Source organism: Trachurus japonicus, chromosome 19, assembly GCF_045865225.1.
Source record: "Trachurus japonicus isolate A0001 chromosome 19, Traja_1.0".
Taxonomy (NCBI): domain Eukaryota; kingdom Metazoa; phylum Chordata; class Actinopteri; order Carangiformes; family Carangidae; genus Trachurus; species Trachurus japonicus.
The window spans coordinates 750,125-766,617 of NC_140925.1; the positions used below are offsets into that span (position 1 = coordinate 750,125).

The 16,493-nt window shown below is 41.4% G+C and overlaps 2 protein-coding genes across 2 annotated transcripts; one reads left to right on the forward strand and one right to left on the reverse strand.

Moving 5' to 3' along the window:
- The first annotated feature begins 964 nt into the window (after positions 1-964).
- rpp30 (ribonuclease P/MRP 30 subunit) lies at positions 965-8,369 on the forward strand. Its single transcript, XM_085761116.1, has 12 exons — positions 965-1,100; positions 2,056-2,114; positions 2,265-2,321; positions 3,668-3,733; positions 3,846-3,917; positions 4,566-4,655; positions 6,428-6,544; positions 6,639-6,668; positions 6,765-6,802; positions 6,958-7,037; positions 8,078-8,176; positions 8,267-8,369. The coding sequence occupies exons 1-12, from the start codon at positions 1,010-1,012 to the stop codon at positions 8,332-8,334; spliced, it is 867 nt and encodes a 288-aa protein (XP_085617242.1). The 5' UTR covers positions 965-1,009; the 3' UTR covers positions 8,335-8,369.
- A 634-nt stretch (positions 8,370-9,003) lies between these two features.
- Positions 9,004-13,788, reverse strand: LOC146967080 (uncharacterized). The gene is made up of 4 exons (XM_085761794.1): positions 13,416-13,788; positions 11,320-11,415; positions 11,106-11,153; positions 9,004-10,016 (listed from the first exon to the last, which is right to left on the reverse strand). Exons 1-4 carry the CDS (start codon positions 13,476-13,478, stop codon positions 9,987-9,989), a joined length of 237 nt encoding a protein of 78 aa, XP_085617920.1. The 5' UTR covers positions 13,479-13,788; the 3' UTR covers positions 9,004-9,986.
- Between the last annotated feature and the right edge of the window lie 2,705 nt (positions 13,789-16,493).

Consider the following 16,493-nt stretch of genomic DNA (forward strand, 5'->3'; position numbering starts at 1 on the left):
AATCACTTACATGAAGTATTTCAGCCTAAACACGAGTCTCTCCGTCACTCTGCTCTGCTGTAACCCGAGGAGAAAATTTTCCTTGTGGGATACAAGTGTTATCCAATGAGGGGAGAGAACGGCATGAAGGGCTGTGTGTGCAGCCAAGGGATGCGCGTGAATGTGGTGACGTAGCACGAGGACCAATTGATGCCTGACAAAGGCGGGGGCTGCTAACTCATGGTGCGTTCAAGGAAACTCGTACTTTGTGTTTTTCCTTCCTGTGAAGTCATACCAGTTCGATCTGGTACGAGTTCACGGCTCGGAAGTTACGAGTGGCCGTTATAGGGAACTTTCACAGACAACAGGACGGTAAAAACACGAGCTACGGGTTACCTGGAACGCTACCAAGTCGTAGTTGTGACTTGAAGCTGTAACTTACGGTTTCAAAAGCCTGCCTTGAACACAGCATTAGCCGAAACGGCCGTGCCGCTGATATCTGCTTTAATATTCACAGTTACTGAGGTAGCCATGGCCACCGACTATAGTACTTTGATATTTGATATAGGGTTAGGGTTTCTCAATTTATTTCTTTTTATACCTGGCCCTTTTTTTTTTTGCCAGATTTTTTCCCGATGTTTTATTTATTTTTGCCAGATTTTTTTTTCTGATGGCCTTTTTTTTTTTTTTTTGCCAGATTTTTTGCCAGATTTTTTTTCAGTGGCTTTTTTTCCTTATTTTTGTCCACTTCTCGGCTGCCATAGGTATGTGCATTACTGGATACTTTTTTTAAACAATAGGTAAATGAACAGAAAGAATTGGCATAGTACCAGAGAACTTCTAATAATATCCATAGACTGGCTCTGATAGTACAGTGCAATGCTGTTCCCTTTCACACACGGAGGTGGCGGAAGTAGCAGGAGCTCAGAGGCAGGACTACAGTTCCCATCAGGCCTTGCGGCAGCTGCACACACACGAACACACACATACAAACACACGTGTGTTGTCTTGGACAGACAGGCAGTGGGTCATGTCTGTGTTTATGGACCTGAACCTGAGCCTGAGCGTAGCGGCGGCGGAGCGGGAAGCGCTGCGGACCGCGGTGGAGACAGCGGCTCACTGTGAGTACTTTACCCGGAGATAGAGCTCTGAAACACGGCCTCAAGCTGGGCTACAGCCGGGGCCAGGGCCGGAGGTAGCAGAGGGAGCTAACGCTGCTAACGCTGCTAACGCTGCTAGCAGGGCTAATGAGGGGCATCAGCTGTGTGTGTGTGTGTGTGTGTGTGTGTGTGTGTGTGTGTGTGTGTGTGTGTGTGTGTGTGTGTGTGTGTGTGTGTGTGTGTGTGTGTGTGTGTGTTCTTCTTCTTCCTGCAGAACTGAGAGATTTAAGAGATCATTTGTTCCTGCTGCAGTCGTTTTATATAACACTTGTTAAAATGTTTTTTGTGTTCATCTTTTTTGTGTCGTTGTGTGAGCTACTGGACTAACTTGAATTTCCCTGCTAGGAATGAATAAAGTATTATCTATCTATCTATCTATCTATCTATCTATCTATCTATCTATCTATCTATCTATCTATCTATCTATCTATCTATCTTCTTTTTTTTCAAACTTTATTTAAAGTTGTAGCAACAACAACATTTCAGTCTTTCCAGCTCACATTCGTTACAACAATAACAGTAAAGTTACAGTTATGACACTATAACAAAGGTTAAGCAAAGGGAAAAAAACCCCAAAACAATCTTCTGCAGCTCATTCATGACTGCTGCTATTTTATAACATGCTTTTGTTTTTATTTTTTGTATTTTTTGTACCAGGGAACATCTATGTATGGGACAGCGGATGGAAATGAGCCTGTGGCTACAATCCGGCTTGTTTACCATTTTGTTTCGTTCATGAACTTGCATTGTCCCACTTTAAATAAATTGAATTGAATTGAAATTGAATGAACGGCTGATCAATCAGTGTGACGTCACAGTGCAGGTCGAGTTACTATGGTGACATGGGGACAACAGACAACAGTGCAGACAGACAGATCCATCCAATAATCAATAAGCATCATTGTTTCTCCTGCAGTGGGCTACTCCACCGTCGCCATCAACTACGTGTTTGAACCCGTGACCAAGAAGAAACAGGTGAGAGATGATGATGTCATGATGATGTCACACACACACACACACACACACACACACACACACACACACACAGAGGAAATGTTTCTGTGACTTGACTTTTATTTTGAAACTCTGTGTTTATTTCCTGTTTGTTTGTTTGTTTGTTTGCAGCAAATCCCCACCCCGACCCCGATCAATGAGCTGATCGATCAGCTGCCGATCGTTCAGGTACGGAGAGGAAGAGGAAGATGATGATGATTCATAGTCCAGTCATTTTAAGCCAAAATGGCGGTCAACGTTGAACAAACTGCAACAGAATCAAACTCAACTGGTTTTGTTTCCTCAACATGTCCTGAGTGAGGGAGAAAAAGCCCTGAAGAATCCCATTAGGGGAAAGTTTAGAAAAAGACCCAAATACAGCCCATAATACGCCTATTCATTATGTTTCTCACGTGAATAGGGTAACATTTTTAACCTTTTTTTTTTTTTGTGAGCAACTTTTTTATTGCCTTTCGAGGAAAACAAGTACAAGTAAAAGGTACATTGCAATCTAATAGAAATGAAAGATAAGGAAAATAATGGATAAAAAATAAAATTAAAATAAAAAAAACATTTTTAACCTTTAGATATCTCCATGAAAATTACTGAGTGGATTACTGACATTAAGACAAACAAAAAATGTATTACAAGTTTTTTTTTAATTCTTTGTTGAGCAAATTTGCATAAATCAGGGTATCCACGGGGTCTTGAAAAGTATTTAAAGGTGATAAATCAATTTGGGGAAAATGAAGACCCTTAAAAAGTATTAAAAAGTCTTTTCACGACTTTATAAAGTCTTACATTTTCAAGGTATTTTTTTCTGAATTAGCTGTCCAAGAGTTTGAGTTGTAAAAAACATTGCGAAAGTGTGTGAATTTATTTATTTTATTAAAAAACAAAGATGAACCGGTACATAAAAAAGAAAAGAAGACTGTTGTTTTGGTTTTTTGAGAGTGGAGCAATGTTTTTTTGTTTTTTTTTATTATAAACTTTGCCTTCTATTTATTATCGCAGCCTATTTTGAATTCTGTTGTATCATAGTGGTCTAGAGTCTTTATCACAAACTAAAACTGTTGAGTTAAAAGTGTCACTGATGTAAATGGTTACAGCTTGAAGCGGCGGTGAGGTGTTGAAAAATATTGAGAAGGTCTTGAAAAAGTCTTAAAAAGGTTTTAGAATTAACTTCAAGATTCCTGTATAAACCCTGTAAATGTGCATACATTCCAAGGATTTCAAAAAACTTGTAATACATGTTTTGTTTGTCTTAATGTCAGTAATCAACTCAGTAATTTTCATGGAGATATCTAAAGGTTAAAAATTTGACCCTATTCATGTGAGAAACATAATGAATAGGCGTATTATGGGCTGTATTTGGGTCTTTTTCTAAACTTTCCCCTAATGGGATTCTTCTGGGATTTTTTTCCCTCACTCAGGACATGCTGTTGCAGTTTGTTTAACCTTTTTTCATACAATGACTGGACTATGATGTGTGTTTATAGTTTGTTAATACGTGTGTGTGTGTGTGTGTGTGTCAGGGTCGCTCTCGTCCAATCAGAGTGCTGAACAGACTGACGATCGTGATGTCAGACCCCAGCCACTACGTGAGTGATGAAGATGGAGATGATAATGTCATCTATGTTGTCACTGGTTCAGACAGACGTTTACCTGTGTGTGTGTGTGTCTGTGTGTGTGTGTGTGTGTGTGTGTGTGCAGCGGGGGAAGACTCCAGAGTTCCGTGACTTCGACCTTCTCGCCGTTCAGCCGACCACGGAGAAACTCTTCCACGTGAGGTTCACTGACACACTTAAAAAGTCTTAAAAGGCATTGAATTCATTCATCTAAAAACAAAAACAAGGCCTTAATCGGCATTAAAATGTCTTAAATCAATTTTTAAAACGTCTTAAAAATGTTAACACATGGTAAGAGGTATTTTATGGTTGTAATTAGTCTCAAATCTCAAAATAATTGGTAACATTCTGACATAGAGAAGTTAGTGGCGGCCGTCAACGCTAAATCTCTCACCGCCACCAGCTCCCGAGTCAGTGTTTTTTTTTGTTTTTTTGGACTTTTTATGCATTTATTTTGAAAGGACAGTTGGAAAGAGACATTTATTTTGAAAGGACAGCTGGAAAGAGACATTTATTTTGAAAGGACAGCTGGAAAGAGACATTTATTTTGAAAGGACAGCTGGAAAGAGACACAATCCAATGTTCATGTAGCAGTCACTTTACCTTGGATCACAGAGGAAAGTGGGTAAATTTGTGTTTATTATGAAGTCAGTCTTAAATTTCATTTCAAGTGGCTTTAAAAAAGTCTTAAAAAGTCTTAAATTTAACTTGGCTTAAGCTGTAGGAACCCTGGTACATCTGACGTACACATAACAATATGAAGATTAACCTGTGTGTGTGTGTGTGTGTGTGTGTGTGTGTGTAGGGGGCGTGCACGACGTACGAGGTCGACATCATCTGTCTCCCCGTCACAGAGAAACTTCCCTTCATCGTCAAGAGAGCGCCGGTCAACGCCGTGAGTCGCCTTCATCATCAACATCATTAGTTAAATCCTCCTTTTCATTAATATGACAAGAGGATTTAACATTTAAAAGCTAAGTTTGACTCTCCAGAATTAACATTGTAGATATCAACAACGTCTTTGATATGGTCATAACTACATTTTGAATAGTTGGATTTTTCATTTAAGATATCTGTAATTCAGTTTTACCTCTTGTCAAAAAGAACATTTCAGATCCACAACTACGTTCTTCCTTCACTGTAACCATTCATGTGTATGGGGTTTGTCATTACAGATATCTACAGTTCAGTTGCAGATATCCACTATGTGAATTACAGATATCTGTAACTGAATTACGGCTATTACTAATTCCAGTTACAGATATCTACAATTTGATTCTGACTTGTCATAATTCCAGTTACAGATATCTACAACGTCATTTTGACTAGTTAAAGCTTAATTACAGATATCTGAACAGGGACATGTAGATATCTTTAATTGAGGTGAATTAAAGATATCTAGAACTGGAATTATGACTAGTCAGAATCAAGTTGTAGATATCTGTAACTGGAATTAGTACTAGTGGTAATTCAGTTCCAGATATCTGTAATTCACATAGTGGATATCTGCAACTGAACTGTAGATATCTGTAATGACAAACCCCATACACATGAACGTTACAGTGACGTCATCTGTCCTAGGAAGAACGTAGTTGTGGGTATCTGAAATGTTCTTTTTGACGAGACAAAACTGAATTACAGAGATCTGCAACACATATCCAGTCTGGCTTTTAAATGTTATAATGGCTCGCCATACATTTATTTCTTCTCCTTTTACTCTCGTGGCGACTTTCCAAAAAGAAACTTGATGAGTCAGCTGATGGCGGTTGGAGGAGTGAAGTCTTGTGTCAGTTGATGTTCTGGGTGAAGTTCCCAGTTATTGTAACAAAACATAGAAAGTTACCACAGGTTGATGTGGACTGGTTTCCTCCACCTCCGTCCCACTCCAACTCATTTTCACCTCATAGAGACTCTGTTTCAAGCAGCTGCTGGGTGGGAACATGGATCTGTTATAATATAATACATCCCTGGGTGGGAACTAATCACACAGGAATGAAACTATACTACACCCTTGTGGTCAAAACAAGGTACTGAACAACGGCTCGTACAACTCTCATGTCACTGCCACAAACTGTGTTTTTAATGTTCATTCACACATTTAATATAGAAACTAGAAAAAGATAGCATTTCCTGAAGGAAATGCGTGTGAATGCTGAAAGCAGCTGAAGAAGGAAGCAAAAAGACAGAAATGGGGTAGAAAGAAAGAAAGAAAGAAAGAAAGAAAGAAAGAAAGAAAGAAAAAGACAGAGAAAGGGGGTAGAAAGAAAGAGAGAAAGAAAAAGACAGAAAGGGAGAAATAAAGAAAGAGGGGGATAGATAGAAAGAGGTATATAGATGGAGATACAGAGGGAAAGAAAGAAGGAAGGGAGTAAAAAGACAGAGAAAGGGGGTAGAAAGACAGAAAGAGAGAAAGAAAAAGACAGAAAGGGAGAAATACAGAAAGAAAGAAAGAAAGAAAGAAAGAAAGAAAGAAAGAAAGAAAGAAAGAAAGAGGGGGATAGATAGAAAGAGGTAGATAATTGGAGATAGAGAGGGAAAGAAAGAAAGAAAGAAAGGAGTAAAAAGACAGAAAGGGGGTAGAAATACAGAAAGACAGACATTCCCCTGCATGAGTTACACCTCTTGTTTTTATATTTTACATCTTTTCATATTTTTTAATGTGTGCAGGCCATCGAGCGCGGCCTGGTGTTCGAGCTGTCCTACGCCGCCGCCCTCAGAGACTCCACCATGCGGCGCTACACCATCGCCAACGGCAACAGCCTGATGGACTGCTGCAAGGGGAAGGTGAGTTCACTGACCGTCGGGAAACTGCAGCGTCGCACAGCAACACAACTCTGTCCTCTGACCTCTGACCTCTGACCCCTGTGCTCCTCTGCAGGGCGTCATCCTGTCCAGTGCTGCTCACAAGGTCTGGATCAATACTCCACTCATCAATGTGTCTGTATCCATCAGTATTGATCAGTATTGGTCGGTATTGATCGGTTTTCAATCTGCTGTGTTTCAGGCTCTGGAGCTCAGAGGTCCTTATGACGTCACCAACCTGTATCCTGCTGCACCGTGTGTGTGTGTGTGTGTGTGTGTGTGTGTCTGTGTGTGTGTGTGTGTGTGTGTTATAGTGTGTCATAGTGTGTGTGTGTGTGTCTGTGTGTGTGTGTTATAGTGTGTCATAGTGTGTTGTTCTCCTGAGCTTCCTCCAGAGGGTTGTTGTTGGGTTTGTCAGACGGAGACGCTAAAGAAGCCGTGTCGTCCACCTGTCGCTCGGTGCTGCTGCACGCAGGTCAGTGACTGGACTGTACCACTACTACTACTACTGGCATTTAAAGGGATACGCCAACATTTTTTTTCATGTCTTGCCTCACTCCCAAGTCCATGACCAGCAGATAGACACCATCCTTTCTACTGTGCGTGCAGTAACCATGGAGATAGAGCCGTATCGCACGTAATTAGCTTAGCTCAAACACTGGAAGTGTATAGGTAGTGTTAGCCTGCCTCCACCTAAAGTCGCTAATTAGCTTAGCTCAAACACTGGAAGTGTATGGGTAGTGTTAGCCTGCCTCCACCTAAAGTTGCTAATTAGCTAGTAGCTAATGCTACCTATACACTTCCAGTGTTTGAGCTAAGCTAATTAAGGCGATACGGCTCTATCTCCATGGTTACTGCACGCACAGTGGAAAGGATGGTGTCTATCTGCTGGTCATGGACTCAGGAGTGAGGCAAGGCACGAAAAAAAAAATGTTGGCGTATCCCTTTAAAGGGTTAAAAACCTGAAAATTAATGTTTGGTAGATTTGAGCAGAGCTGAAGTGGTTTAGGAGAAAAAATATTGATATGATGATTTTAAATAAGTTCTTCTGTGCGTTCACTAGGGTTCGTAATGGGAGTAAAATTTTAAATCTGACACCACATAAAAAATAGTAATACAATGAAATCAATGTTGCAAAGTTTTGACATATCCAAGACTCTAATAACCAGCAACCCCCCCCCCACTATTCATTTTATTTAAAAACATCTCATATTTTGTGTTTTTTTTTTTTTTTTGTAAAACAAGAAGCAACATGTCTTCAAACTGGCATTTAAAGGGTTAAAATCCTGAATATTAATGAACATTTGGTCGTTTAGAGCAGAGCTGAAGTGGTTTAAGAGATTTACGCAAAAAAAAGAGCAGAAAACACCATTGATATGATGATTTTATAGAAGTTCTTTCTAGCAGAAACCCCCGACCTTCAGCTGCAATAGTTACTTTTCCTGGTAATTAGTTACTTTTATAATGTAGTGTAACTTACCCAACACTGATCCGACCCCTGACCTCTGACCTCAGAGACGAGGAAGACGGCGAGCGGCATCATGTTGACCATGAAGAGCGACGGTGGGCGGAGCCACGAGGAGGAGAAAGGGGCGGGGCCAGACTCAGAGCTCGGTGCGTTCACTGTCTCAGGTAAAACTCAGTAAAACTCAGCACTCGGCTGCTGCTCGACTCAACCTGCTCTCTGCTCTGTCACATGACCAGGGGACGCTCCCGTTGCCAAGCGACACAGACCGGCGACCGACAGCGGAGGGGGCGGGGCTTCAGCGTGACGGACAGCGGAGGAGGCGGGGCATCTGCATCCGCCGGCGTTTTGATTTGTTTGTACAAACTGTTGATTGACAGATTCATTTATGTTCACGATGTTTGAAATAAACAGTTTGAAAAGACTCAGTTTTGTATAAAGATTTAACATTTCAATTCTTCTTTTATTTATTACATAAATTAAAGGGATAGTTCAACATTTTGTCAAATTGGCCCATTGCCATAATCCCTATAGTCACAGCAGTAGGTTCGTTACCTTTAATTGTCGGTGCAAGCTGTTTTTAGAACGGCGGAGCAGAGCCGTGAGCTGCTCAGAGCTACGCTACGGAGGCTCATTATGGGATTTCTTGGTTTCCCTCATCATCAAACTCATCAAATACACAATCCAACAACTCCACAACGCTCTGGTGGACAAGTTGTGAGCTGCACATTCACCACGCTATGAGATAATAACACAACGTTACCACACAGAGTTGTTTTAGAGGGAAATTCATGTAAAACCGCTGATGCGCGTTGCCTTCAGGGACAGTTTTTCATCAACAGTCTCTGAATTTACCTCTAAAACAACTTGGGCCAGTTTGACTAAATGTTGAACTATCCCTTTAAACTATTTAGACGCTCTCTTCAGTGTTGATAAACAACAAGCGAACATTTAAATGACACCAAAGCTCAGACAGAGTTTCCAACAGGTTTTATTTTGAAATCAGGCTGCAGTGCAAACGTTGTCCTCCGATTGGTCAGACCCAAAGCAGGAAATGATGTCATCAAAAATAGAAATGTTTTTTTTTTTTTTTTTTGTTCGGTCACATTAAAAATAAATTTGTTCAAAATACAAAACTTTGCTTCATAAAAATAGAAATCTACAAACAGGAAGTTTCCCTGTGATTCACCACGTCCCTTGAACACACCACCGATCAGGTATTGATCAGAGATCGATCGATCCGATTGGCCGACCTGACGTAAACAGACATGCATCCCTTTCATTCATCTGCATCATAAACAGTGTAATAGCCCTTTACTGAGCGACCTCGGAGGCCCTGAACGCCTCACAGGGACGACGATGTCACAACGGGAGTCATTGATTATTGATCGGAAATAAGTTACACACAGTGAACCAATCAGAGGAGGGGGGAGGAGCCGGGGGGGCGGGGCCTCGGTCTTAAAGGAACAGTGTCATGAATTTATGACGGAGTGAATCGTCCTGACGGTGCGTTCAAGGTTTCACATAAGTATCACAATATGTTTTTGGATGATTTTTAAATTGATTTTTTTTTTTTCCCCCCAAATATTGATCTTCTTTTCTTTTTTTTTCAAAAATCGATTTTTTTTTTTTCGGAATTTTTTTTTCAAAAATCGATTTTTCTTTAGAATTTTTTTATTTTTTTTAGAATTTTTTTTATCTTTTTTCAAATATTGTGCAGTGTGCATTTGTTGGCCTTTTTTTACCGACAGAGAGTCCAGGTTTTGAAAAGGGACAGAACTCAGATCTACAGATGTCGGATTGTCCCTGAACGCACCAGCAGGAAATGAACAGACAAAACAAACACAAACATCTAATTGGTCCTAAGAGTGGGCGTGGCCATGATGACATCATCATGAGTGGATGGCTGTAGTGTGGACGGTGGACGACTCCTCTTCCTCTTCCTCCTCCTCCTCTTCCTCAGTGACCCATGATGTGGTTGATGTGACCCTGAAACAGAAACATCGTCTTCAGCCTACGACTCCCATGATGCATTTCACTGACAAACCAACAGGTGCGTTGGAGATTGTCCAATAAATAACCAATATATTTCTCAGGACAGAAGTTTGACTCAGTGTGAATATTTTTTAAAGCAGTTACTGTAGCCAGAGAATAATGAACACTTTTCACCTAAATTCCACTGTGTCCACTAGGGATGCACATGATGAACCGTTTAACCGTTAACCGATAACAAGAACTTTGACCGATTAATACTATCGGTTATTTATTTATTTTATTAGCTCCTTATGTCGTCATCTCATGGGGGCGTGTCGACACGTGCAGAGTTCACGTGCCTTCAGTCATATTCACAGCAAACAGTTACACAGGAGGACTGACAGTATGTGCAGCAGCCCCCATGAAGGAAGGTCAGACAATAAATGTAGCTACACGGACATAGATGTGAATCACCTGTAGCTACGGCGCTGGGGAAAAAAAAGAGAGGACGTCGCTGCTGTCCAGTCGTTCACCTGCAGCTCACCTGCAGCTCCACAGAGCAGCTGTCAGGAGCTCTGCTGCTCCTTCAGCCTGGTGTTTGGCTGCACTTTGTATAAAAACAGTTCTACTGTACATTGGACGATCTAACCTCCAGAGCGCGATCAGCTGAGACAGAGCACAGTGGATGTGGCGCTGCTCTGTCGCGGCGCACGTGTGTATTTAACGGCCCAAAAGAAAAAAAAAATTGAAACAAAAAAAATTTTTTTTTTTTTTTGGGCCGTGCGCCGCAAGATTCTTAATCTTATCGGTTAACGGTTAATAATCGGTTAACGAGCGTCGGTTATCGGTCAGAAAAAAAATTCAAAATGTGCATCCCTTGTGTCCACCCAAAATACGTTTATTAACAAATTAAATCTTCATTTCACAACGTGAGATTCATATAATCTAGCATTAAATATAACAATTACACAGAAATTTTGGATTTTCGACAACACGTAGGTAGTGTTTGCAGTCCTAGACACACACACACACAGACAGACACACACACACACACACACACACACACACACACACACACACACAGACAGACAGACACACTCTTACCGGTTCTCCTCCGAGACACCTGGGACACACCTGCTGTCTGGGTCGGACCTGTTATCAACACACACACACACATACATATGGTAGGCTACGTCAACACGTTTCCATAGCAACAGCTCATGTCAGTCAGTCAGTCACTTCACGGTTCGGTTCGTTATTATTTCGTCTCCATGGCAACAGCATCCCTGAGGCCTCGTGATGACCTCCACTGACTGACCTGCTGTTCTTCTCTCTGATTGGCCGCGGGGAAGCTGTGGCTCGTCTCCATTGGACACTCAGACGCCTGGAGCTCCGCCTCCAGACACAGCCGCTTCTGAAATCATCATGACATCATCATTACTAGGGGTGGGAGAAAAAAATCACATTCACATAACTATCACGATATCTTTTTTGACGATTTTTAAATCCTTTTTTTTTTTGACTCTTTTTTTTGTGACATTTTTTTAATATTGTGCATTTGTTCGCCTTTTTTACATCCAGAGAGTCCAGGTTTTGAAAAGGGTTTAAGTTCACTTTATAATGGAGTATGTTAAAGCAGAAGTAAGTGATATTTTTGTGTTAATCTAAGTCTTAAATAGTTGTATCTTCCGACAGCAATCACTTCTATAGAGTGTTTGGTCTGAAACACGGGTCTGTCAGTCACTCTGCTCTGCTCTGAGCCCAGGAGAAAACTTTCCTTGTATCCTACAACCTTTATCCAATGAGGAGAGAGAACGGCATAAAGGGGCAGTCCTCTCTGTGTGTGCAGCCAAGGGATGCGCCTGAATGTGGTGACGTAGGGACGAGGACCAATAGATCCATGACGAGGGCGGGGGCTGCTAACTCCATCTGCTGACAGGAAGTTATGGTGCGTTCAAGGCAACCCGTAACTGGTGTTTTTCTGACCTGTGAAGTCGTACCAGTTCGATCTGGTACGAGTTCACGGGTCAGAAGTTACGAGTGGCCGTTATAGTGACTTTCACAGGTAAAACAGGTCGGAGAAACACGAGTGGGTTGCCTGGAACGCTACAAAGTCGTAAGTCGTGACTTGAAGCTGTAATTTACGGTTTCAAAAGCCTGCCTGGAACGCAGCATTAGCCAAAACCACCGGATCGCTTACTTCTGCTTTAATTTATAGGCTCCTACAGTATTTGTGTGCAGATAAATGTTAAAAATGCTAAAGACTAAAAATCATAGAGAGAATCGGCAATATCGTAGAATCGCAATTTAAATCGAATCGCCATCCAAAAAAATCGTAGAAGAATCGAATCTGGAGAAAAGCGAATCGTCCCAGAACACCATTACATCATCATCATTGTAGACTGGAAGTGAAGAGGCTCTGATGACATCACAGGTGGGCGGGGCCAGCCTGCAGGTGTGTGTGTGGCTGTTGGACTCGTGAACAGGTATCATCAGCCGTTATCAGTGCTGGTCTCCGTGGTAACGGGGCGTAGCAGCAGCAGCAGCAGGAGCGAAGGTCAGCGTGGACTCTGAGACCCGACACTGAATAAATGCTGCAGGAGTCAGAGCTCTAAGTTTAGCTGCTGCTGCTCTAAAAATAAAATAAACCTCAACTCTTCATCTTCATCTGCTGTTTCCTCTCGATACAAAAAGTTTGATTCTCTCCATATGAATTTGTTTGATTGATTGATTGATATATCAGTTCAGCTTCAGAACTGATTCAAAGACTCAACAATTAATCGATGTATTGATCTGACATTGGATCACTGGCTAAGGGCAGCTTCACACTCGGTGTTGAAGGGATTGTTCAACATTTTTGGCAAAGGCAAATTCTCCTACTGCCATAATGGACAAGTTGTGAGCTGCACATTCACCACGCTATGAGATAATAACACAACGTTACCACACAGAGTTGTTTTAGAGGGAAATTCATGCAAAACCAGCTGATGCACGTTGCCTTCAGGGACAGTTTTTCATCATCAGTCTCTGTATTTCCCTCTAAAACAACTCTGTGTGGTAACGTTGTGTTATTATCTCATAGCGTGGTGAATGTGCAGCTCACAACTTGTCCACCAGAGCGTTGTGGAGTTGTTGGATTGTGTATTTGATGAGTTTGATGATGAGTTAGAAACCAAGAAATCCCATAATGAGCCTCCGTAGCGTAGCTCTGAGCAGCTCACGGCTCTGCTCCGCCGTTCTAAAAACAGCTTGCACCGACAATTAAAGGTAACGAACCTACTGCTATGACTATAGGGGTTATGGTGATGGGCCAGTTTGACTAAATGTTGAACTATCCCTTTAACTGTGTTCCTAATAAACTGGGCACTCATTCATCTTCATCATCTTCATCATCATCATCTTCATCTTCCTCACCGCTCTGCAGCTCCACGGTTCCGGGTCCAGACTCCTCTTCCTCAGCAGGTTGGAGCACTGCATGCTGCTGCTAGCCTGTTAGCTGCTAACGGCTAACGTCAACGGGCTGAACGGCTTTAGCCTGCTAGCCTGTTAGCTGCTAACGGCTAACGCACTGGACTCAGCAGCTTTAGCCTGTTAGCCTGCTGTTAGCCTGTTAGCCTGTTAGCCTGTTAGCTGGGAGCAACCGGACCAGAAGCTGTTTCGGTTTCCCGCTCACACTGAACAGACCCCGGGAATCGAACCGGGACCGGTGCTGCTGTTCTTGTTGTTGTTGTTGTGGAGCAGCAGCGACCTTCGTTGACCGGCGGCTCCAAGTCCACAGCAATGACGTCAGCGCTTCCGACGGAGACCTTCAAAATAAAAGCACCGGGATTTTCTATTATCAGGATAAGTAGTTTCAACATTTTTTATTGATTTTTTAGCACTGAATTAACAAAGAGACACAGTTTAATTATGTTATGTTTAATTATTCCATATGTTATTCGTTTTTAACCTGTAACAAATTTGGTTTTTGAATATGTGGGTGAGGTTTTTATATAAGCCCTTCTGGGTTTCATACCTCCCCTTTGCACATGCCAGTCATGATGTTTGTCCATGCTGTTTTTAATGACATTGTTCGTGCTAAATAAAAAAACCAAAAAAAAACCAAAGAGACACACAAACAAACAACAAAAAAACAACAACCTTTCGTTTCTTTGCAGCTTATTCTGGAAGTAAAAAAAAAAAAAAAAGAAGTTTACACATTAAAACAATAGTGGCTGCATTGTACAAACATTGTTTGAAACCCAGGCCGCCCTACAACTCTCCCAACTTGTCGTCTTTAGGTCCAAGTTGGATATTTGGGGATGTCCAGGGGTTACCCATCAAGGATAGATTATCAACAATTCAGAGGGAATAGATAAGTAGTAAGCAAGTAATTATACATTATAGTAAATAATAATGATAAATTATCAGGATAATTGATTTCCAATATGACAATGATATTTAAACAATTAATGTGATATGATTTATTATCTCATAAATCACAGTTTTAGTTTTAAACCCTGGAGACTTATGATTTTATGGTTCAAATATCCCTTAACATATCTATTGCTTATTCTAATGAACTTCTCATTTGCATTAATTTAAATTAAGATGACAGTTTTTAATTGGGCACTGCTACTAAAATGAATATTCATGTTAAATGTTGGAGTCTTTGTTCTCTCCTTGTGTTATTGAAGTCACACAGACTCACGAGATATTAGCTGTTGTTTATTTATTTTAATTTTAATTTTATTTCATACTCAGTATTTCTTAATGAAATATTGAATATTGCAGATGTTAATTAACTGAGATGACTTCACTCATAAAAACAAAGACAAGTCGGTTTTATTTTGAAGTCCCACTAATTTACCCGGAAGTCTGATTTCCGTTTGTTTGACACAAGTCACGTTTACATGTTTCACGCTCGTTTCCGTTTCAAATAGTGTGACGTCAACCAAACGGACCAATCACTGTGAGCGCAGACTCTCGCGAGATCTGGAGACGTTTATTGAGGCAGCTGGAACAAAGACACATAGAGAGATCATAGAGAGATATACAGTAGCCTATGTCTATCAGCTGGAATACCAGAATAAAACATTTAGAATATAAACAAAACAAAACAAAATAATAAATCTGAAGCTTCATTCAGTTCAAACTGTTCAATAATAAATCAATAAACTTCCTGTTGTAGTGGCGCTGCAGTGACACGTAGTGACCAGCAGGTGGCAGCAGATACATGCACATCAACCACAACCACTGAGCCCTCTGCAGCGGGCCCTGAACGCCTCATCACGGCCTCTGCAGCGGGCCCTGAACGCCTCATCACGGAGAAACACGGGGAGACGGGTGAACCTGAACGCATCACAGAGTTCAGGAGATGATTAAAAACTAAAGAGAAATGGAGAGATGGAGGGAAGAGTGGATGGAGGAATGGAAGGATTGATGGATAGAGTAGGGAAAGTAGAGTATAAGATGTAAGTTTGAAAGGACAGAGGGAAAGATGGAGGGATGATGGAAGGATGGAAGAATGGAAGAAGGTAAAGGAGGATGGATGGCTGGAGGGAAAGATGGAGGATGGAAGAATGGAGGGATAGAGGCAGTGGTGGACAGTAATGGAGTAAATTTACTTGAGTACTGGACTTAAGTACATATCCAGAGGATTTGTACTTTACTTGAGTATTAGATTTCTTTGGTACTTATTACTCTTACTTGAATACATTTCCAAGACAAATATTAGTACTTTTACTGGAGTTAATTAGTAGGAAGGCTGAAAAGTACTGGTTACTTTCAGGTCTTTTTCTAAAATCCTATTGGACACAAGCTGTGTTTGTCTGTGAAGGAAACCCTAACCCCTAAAAGCAGCACATCAGTGCAGCTGAGCAGCAAAGAGTTCATTCTCACTAACAAGAGTTAAAAGCTCCTTACATTCATTTACAAACTATTAGAGGAATAAGACATTTACTCTGACTCTGACTTTGACTTACAGTACCTTTAAAAGCAAGTACTTTTTTACTCTTACTGGAGTAACATGTCGACTGAGATACTTTTACTTGTAACAGAGTACATTTGGACCAGTAGTATTTGTACTCTTACTCAAGTAGGGTCGAGTACTCTGTCCATCTCTGGATGGAGGTAAGGACAGATGGAAAGATGGAGGAATAGATGGAGGGATGGATGGAGTAGGAACAGAAGGAAAGATGGAGGGATGGATGGAGGTAAAGATGGAGGGATGTTCCCTCCTGAGATTCTGTTAAACGAGTGGAAGCTGTTTGACCAAACAGAGCGAAAGAACAAGAAAGAGGAGAGGGAGTGAAGGTCGACAGAGTGCTAAACGTTGTTTTAGATGAAGGCTGTTCCCTCAGCGCCTCCTGCCCCCCCCCTCCCTCCCCCCTCTCCTCCTCTCCTCCTCCTCTTCTCCTCTTCCCCCCCTCTTGTCTCATATTATCTTCATGTTCAGAGACTCTGAGCGGAAAAATCAGAGTCCCTGAGGCTCCGAGACACAAACTGTTCATC